The following is a 7,221-nucleotide window of genomic DNA, read 5'->3' as shown; positions in this document are numbered from 1 at the left end:
CTAGCTGGTCCAGCATTATTGCCTATCCCTAACTGCCTTCCAGAAGACGGTGGTGTGTTGCTTTCACACCACTATGCTGTTAGGAAGATTTTGACTCAGTAATAGTGAAGGAGCAGTGATATATTTCTAAGTCAGGATGAAGGAGGATGATCTACTATGTATATCACATGATATCCATTCAGTATGTTGAAAACACACATAATATAGTGTCCATGAATAATATCCACAGGTTAAAGTAATTGGAAGAAGGACGGAGAGGAGTTGATGAGTACACAGTCTTAGAGTCATACAGCACCGGAAAGGGACCCTTTGGTCCAACATGTCCATGCTGACCAGTTTTCCCAAAATAAACTAGTCCCATCGGCCCATAATCCCTCAATACCTTGCCTATTCATGTACCTGTCCAATCTTTATTTAAATGTTATTATTGTACCCGCCTCTATCACTTCCTCGGGCAGTTCATGCCATATATGCACGACCCTCTATGTGAAAAAGTCACCCCTTGGGTCCCTTTTAAATCTTTCCCCTGTCACCTTAAACCTATGCCCCTCTAGTTTTGAACTCCCCAATCCTGGAGGAAAAACCTTGGCTATTCACCCCATCCTGATTTTATAAACCCCTCAGCATCCTACATTCCAGTACGTTTTTCACCCAGAGAGCGGTAGGGAACTCTCTTGTCTGAAAGGGTGATAGCGGCAGAAACCCTAATTTGAAAAAAAAAGGAATTCTGCTGGGAGGGATTTATTTTTTACTCAGCTAGCACACAGTCAAGGGGCAGAACAGCCTTCTCCTGTCGGGTAGATACTTGTCAGTCACTGCTTGGGACCGCAAAGTGCTGCAGATAGAATGAGGCAAACGCCGCAGAGAGGAGCTTGGTGCAGAAGGGGTTAAATAAATGACATTCATTCGCCGTGAATCAGGATCTCGTCACAGGGACAGTGAGGGAGAGAGATTGCACCCTGTTCAGTACAGATGCTGCAAACAGTTTTGCCTTGGCATCAGGAGAGAAACGGTCCCCCCCCCCCCCCCCGCCCCATTCTTAACCGCGCCTTGCAATTGAAAGTGGTTAAAACACAAGACGCGTTGGAAATGGGGAGGCATTGCCCCATCCTGGATTACTCTCAGGCCGGCTGTCGAGGGAGGAGATTTCGCTGAGGAACGAGCAGCCGAGGGTCGCGGGGAGAACGGGAAGTAAGTGATGGCCGCAGCTTGATGGATGGAGCTGACGCAAAGTACAAAACACAAACATTAGGGAGCTTGCATGACTGTTTGAATCCGTTGCTGCCCCCCTATCCTGGAGCATGATGGAGTGAAACTAATCTCGCCCAAATTGTTCGTTGCTTTAAAAAAAACGTTGGCCAGTTTTTTTGCAAACCAACGGCAAAAAGAAGCTGCCAGTTTTTGTTTAGAAAGCGACCTTTGCACCGTTTTGCAAAGGAACAGAAAAAGACAGTCCATCTTTGCGAAGGAATGAATTAACAACTTTGCCCAGTTTTGCAAAACAACGACAAAAAAAAGTCTTGTCAGTTTTCTGCACAGGAAGGAAAAGAGAAGGACTTTGTTCAGTTTTGCTAACGGAGGAAAATAAAACAAACGAGTCCAGTTTTGCAAAACACCGACAAAACAAGTTGTCAGCTTTTGCACAGGAAGGAAAATAGTAGGATTTTGGCCAGTTTTGCAAAGGGACAATCTTGCAGTTTTGCAAAACATCAACGACTGAAAAAGTCTTTCAGTTTTTGCAAATGAGGAAAGCAAAGAAAAACCTTGCCTAGTTTTGCAAAACAGCGACGAAAAAAAACTGTCAGCCTTTGCACAGGAGGAAAATAAAATGACTTTGCCCAGTTTTGCAAAAGGAAAACGACGAAAATAATTTTCTTGCAAAGGAAGAGCAGAGAAAAGATTTTGCGTATTTTTTGCAAACGAAGAGGACAAAATTAAAGGACTTGGATGGTTTTCCTGACTCCAAACCAGAAAACCAAGTCAGACACTTTGGGAATTTGGTGTGAGTGGTAATGGCAGGGGGTTGGTGCATGGTCTAAGAGTACATTTGCAAAAGAGAGATGCAGGGCTCCGCTGCAAGTGGCGAGATGGCAAACTATCGGAAGATCGGGCGGACGGAGGAGGAGAGCCCCCTGCCTTTCGCTGACCTGCCGGCGGACACGGTGGAGATGCGGGTGAAGGAGGGCAGCAAGATCCGCAACCTGATGGGCTTCGCGCTGGCCCGCATGGAGCTGGAGGGGACGCGGAGGATAGTATTCAGCGGTTCGGGCCGGGCGGTCACCAAGACTATCACCTGCGCCGAGATAATGAAGCGGAGGCTGGGAGGTTTGCACCAGATCACCAAGCTCCGTCCGAGGAGCCTGCGGGAGACCTGGCAGAGCAGCACCGCCGGCAGTGCGGGTGCCCTCACCCTGCTCAAGACCGTTCCGTCCGTCTGCATCCTGCTATCCAAGGAGCCCTTGGACCCGGCCGAAGCCGGCTACCAGCCTCCGGACTGCGGACCGCCGCTGTGGCCGGAGCCGGCCGCTGGTGTCCGAACGGGGCAAGAGGAGCGAGGTCTCACCCCGGTCAACCGGGGCATCAAGCGCCGCTCCCGGGGGAGCGACAGTAGCGGCGGCTGCTGCGGGGGCGAGACGGTCCCGAAGCTCAGCAAAGGGGAAGAGGCCAGTGAGGGCGCTTCTTTCCCCGGCTACACTTACCTCCCGAACCCCCAGCAGTAACACACAGACCGCTGGCACAAGTGATAGTGCCCCTTGCCCCTACACCGGGAGTGTGTGATATAACGTCTCTGATCAGGTTCATATTTTAAAAAGTCACTTCACCATGAGGGGTCCTGTTGTGGTGCAGCGGTAGTGTTCCTGGTCCTAGACCAGTGAACACCACCCACCCCCAGCCCCATCCTTGTTGGAGTTCCACCAGCTCCAGAGGGTGTGTCAGACCATCTCTGAACAGGTCGGAAAAAGATCACCTCATCATGAGCGGACCTGTTGTGGTACAGCGGTAATGTTCCTGCTCATAGACCAGTGCCCTCCCCTCCCCCATCCTTATTGGAGTCCCACCAGCTCTAGAGGGTATGTCAGACCATCTCTGAACAGATTGAAAAAAAGATCACTTTGCCATGAGGGGTCCTGTTGTGGTGCAGCTGTAGTGTTCCTCTCCTAGACCACAATCTCCCCCTCATCCTTGCTCATGTTTGACAACCTCTTGAGGATGTGTCAGAGCATCTGTAACAGTTTAAAAAATCACTTTGCTATGATGGGCCCCCTAGTGGTGCAGCGGTAGTGTCCCTGCCCCTGGACCAGACCCCCCCCCCATCCTTGTTGACGTTCTACCAACTCCAGAGGATGTGTCAGACCATCTCTGCAAAGGTTAAAAAAATCACTTTGCCACAAGGGGCCCTCTTATGGTGCAATGGTAGTGCCCCTACTCCTGGACCAGGAGGGTGTTATATCATTTCTGAACAGGTTAAAAAATCATTTTGCCCTGCGGGCTCTTGTATTGGTGCAGTAATAATGTCCATTACATCTCTGAACGGGTTAAAAATATCACTTTCTCCTGAGGGCCTTCTTCTGGTACAATACTGGCCCAACCCTTGCACTGGGTAGCACTGCTTCGAGTCCCACCTGCTCCAGAGATGAGTCGTACCATCTCTGAACAGGTTAAATAAAATCACTTTGTGGTGAGGTCTAGCCCCAAGACGTCAGCTTTCCTGCTCCTGTGATGCTGCTTGACCTGCTGTGTTCATCCAGCTCTACACCTTGTTCTCTCACTTTGTTATGAGGGCCCTCTTTTGCTACAGTGGTAGTGTACCTATTGCTGGACTAGGTTATGTGTCATAACATCTCTGAACATGGTAAAAAAAAATCACTTTCTAACAAGGGCCCTGTTGCGATACAGTGGTACTATGCCTCCCTCCAGACTGGTTGGCCCGGATTCAACTCCAGCTTGCTGCAGAGGTGCGTGATACCATCCACCTCTGAACAGGTTGAAATAGAAAAGAAAATATGGCAGGGGCTCTGTGTGGCACAGTGATAATGTCGCTACTGCTGGGCCAGGAGGCCCAGTCAAATCCCATCTGTTCTGGAGTTGTGCTGTAACAGGAAGTTGTTTTGAATTTTCTATCATATATACTAGACTATATACCCAATCTATACAATTATAGGGCACTTTGTAAACATTAAAATGCACAGAGAAAATTAATACTGTGTGTAGGTGTGTCATGATACAGTGGAGATGCATTGTTAAGTTCCTGAATGTTAGAAGGCCTTTAGAACAATAAGCAAAAAGAAGACATAAAGGAAGGGAAACTTTATTGCAACTTCAAAACCAGCATGAAAGCAAAGTTCCCAAAGATCGCAGACTGGGTGAGATATATTGCAAAAAACGCATTTCGTCCAGTTCTGATGAGGCGTCACTCGACCCAAAACATTAACCCTGTCTCTCTCTCTCCACAGATGCTGCCAGACTTGCTGAGTTTTTCCGGCACTTTCTGTTTCCAGAGTCTGCAAGTCTTGGGATTTTCCTTTTCAGTTTAATTTTCCCCGTTAAACAGAAAGGTGGGTGTTTTAATTTTTATGTTTGTCTCTGTCCTTCTTATGTCTTCAGATGTGACTCGGATAACAGGCAAACTCAGCTCTTGTTGATTAGGAATTTACTTTGGAATGGAACTGGGCTGTATTCTCCCTGGGACTTCCTCAAATCTTGCCATGTTTCCAGTGGATAAAAAGGATGAAACAAAGTATTGGATTGCATTTAATTTCCACCAAGAGCCTTTCCTCAGTGTTTGCGAGTTTTATCCATCCACCTCACTGCCTTTTTCAATTTTCCATGCTTCTAAATGTACAAATTCAACTCATAAGTTCCTTATTTTTAACGAGAGACTCCTTCCTGAATTGCTTTTAGTTAATTTTATCCCTTTTCAGGAACTTTCCTGTTTTGTGTGTTCCCTGTCTCTCAGCAGGTAGAGGCTGCTGTTTCAGATGAACTCATAGTCTGTAGAGATTTATTTGCTCCACTATAACACAGAAAGATCGTGTGATCAAATAAGAATATGATAGAGCAAAGGTTTATTGAAAGCTCATGACTTCTATACATTGTTGTCAATGTTGACAGTGTCTTTTAGACATTTCTGAGCTTAAATGGAAATATAGTTTATGGGCACAGTTCTACTAGTGACCATTCAAGCATTGGCACCAAGGGTTGTAACAGAAGGATTTTCCTGATTTAGTTTTTAGAATTGTAATTATCTTTAAGTCTTTCTCTGAACTAAGGAGCACCTTATCCCCCTGTTGATTAAACAATTTCTTCAAGTAGAAATGAAGAATATTGGCTGATTGCACAATTTGAATTTCACTGAATTCTGCTTGTTTTATCAGGCGTTCATTCCTTCTGCGCTCTAATAGAGAGGGCGACCCTCCCTGGAGAGGGTCAGGAGGTGAATACAGCATGCATTCAAGCACATTGACAAGGTTATAGAGAAGAAACTGAGGCCTGGACTTAAATTGGACAGTGCATACAAAGGGTTTGCAGGAGTACGATGGGCCGATTGTCCCCCTTTCTGTGCAGTTTTATTCTAGGTTGCATTCAGCAAGCTTGAGTGTGTATATGTCAGTACACTGTACAAAGTCAGATGCCTGTGAGCCTTATCATGCAGTAATGATATCTACAGTGGATACAGAGTTAAATCGTGTGCCCATGTGCGATATCCGACAGTTCTGTAAATTTGCTCTCAAATCACAAACCTATCACATTTTCCATCTCTCTTAGTTCCAAAGTAAGGACTTGAAATATTTTGTTTCTTTCTCCACAGGCACTGCTACACCTGCTGAGTTTCTCCAGCATTATCAGCTTTTATTTTAGATCTTCAGCATTTGCAGTGCTTTGATTTAACAAGTGTGTTTGATAATGACGACTGTGATCTCTGCAGAACAAATCTCCCAAAACACATCGAATGAACCATGTCGTGTTTGTCTGCTGCCAGTGACATGGAAACAAGATGCTATGAATTCTTTTGCCCCAGGGATGCTATTTCTCAAGCTGTGCAGATAAATTTGCCCTTAGTCACTTGTGACACAGCCAATTTTGAAACTTCAGTGACCATTTACAAACTACATGTGGGAGAGGGTCAGATGGCAGCTGCAAATTTGTTAGTGCTCATTTTTAACTTTCAAATCCATTACATTTAGCAAAAATGAATGAATCTAACCAATCCACTGACAGAGAGAAATTAGCATTATAACATGTTTAAATACATTTTCATGTGTTCTTAGGAGTCATGTTATGCATAATTTTCTCAGTGTAAGAATTGAATAACATTCTGAATGCAAACAATATGTATTAATATATAGCAGGCATAATGTACAATAAATTGCATTTTAGTTTTTTTCTCATTTATTCTTTTTATGTTGCAGTAATTCTCAATATGGCAGCTCATCATGTTTATATTAATTGTTCCATTTAGTAGAGTTTATTTACAGAGTGAATTATTTTCCTTTCACTGCCATTGAATTTACACATCTAAATATTGTATGTATCATGCTGCAGTCTGCAAGCTGACAAAGAGCTGAGCAGTATCTAGAAATAGAGATATTACTGAGTGATGCATTACTTACCGCAAACATTAACTTCTGCCAAATGCGAGAGTATTGTTGATGCTCACAGTGGCCAGTCGTTTTAGTTAGGTATAATCTTACCAATGTACGGGAGGTGGGAATACCATGTTTATCTGTATTGATTGGTGCCTGCATCTGTAAAGCTAACAGGCTGGGTAAGGGAGTCAGAGATGCTTCCACTGGATTTGTGCCCTTTTCAAATGCTTATTTTCAGTAAAATCCTGATTTCCTATTTTAATAAAACTGCACTTGGTTAACATGCTTAAATACATTAAGGGAATACAATTTATTTGCAAAGAAAGCATAAAACAGTTGTTCTTCCTGTCTGCATGTAATTATGATGAACCTAAATGCATTTTAGCGTAAACCTGATATGTAATCTAACATGCAGTTTCAAGTGGGTTCAATTTTCTGTTGCATTCAAAGCAGAAACTCCCATGTGACACAGGCAGTTATTTCAATTGTTTCAGCATCAGAGCCTGATATGATTGCACTGGTTTAGTAAACAATGCTCTGTGGGAATGATAGGGGCATTGACTGGGTTTTTGTGTATAGGATAGACGGAAAGGATGAGTTTATATATGCGTGTGTGCATTGCAGACGTATATAG

The 7,221-nt window shown here is 44.5% G+C and overlaps 1 protein-coding gene across 2 annotated transcripts; it reads left to right on the top strand.

Annotated features, from left to right (window-relative positions):
- Positions 1–1,037: 1,037 nt before the first annotated feature.
- LOC125446716 (ribonuclease P protein subunit p25-like protein) lies at positions 1,038–6,389 on the top strand. 2 transcript variants are annotated; one of them, XM_048520455.2, is made up of 2 exons: positions 1,038–4,364; positions 4,455–6,389. In XM_048520455.2, the coding sequence occupies exon 1, from the start codon at positions 2,061–2,063 to the stop codon at positions 2,718–2,720; it is 660 nt and encodes a 219-aa protein (XP_048376412.1). In that variant the 5' UTR covers positions 1,038–2,060; the 3' UTR covers positions 2,721–4,364; positions 4,455–6,389. The 2 variants fall into 2 exon arrangements, with proteins under 2 accessions (XP_048376412.1, XP_048376411.1); XM_048520454.2 differs by having other exon boundaries at positions 1,038–4,556; positions 5,376–6,389.
- The last annotated feature ends 832 nt before the right edge of the window (positions 6,390–7,221 follow it).

The sequence above is a fragment of the Stegostoma tigrinum genome, chromosome 36, assembly GCF_030684315.1.
Source record: "Stegostoma tigrinum isolate sSteTig4 chromosome 36, sSteTig4.hap1, whole genome shotgun sequence".
NCBI classification, from domain to species: domain Eukaryota; kingdom Metazoa; phylum Chordata; class Chondrichthyes; order Orectolobiformes; family Stegostomatidae; genus Stegostoma; species Stegostoma tigrinum.
The sequence above is the reverse complement of the archived record's forward strand: the minus strand, read 5'-3'. Positions and strand labels throughout refer to the sequence as shown.

Excerpts from the sequence above, each read along its gene's own strand:
- LOC125446716 (XM_048520455.2), top strand. The coding sequence starts at position 2,061 with ATGCAGGGCTCCGCTGCAAGTGGCGAGATGGCAAACTATCGGAAGATC.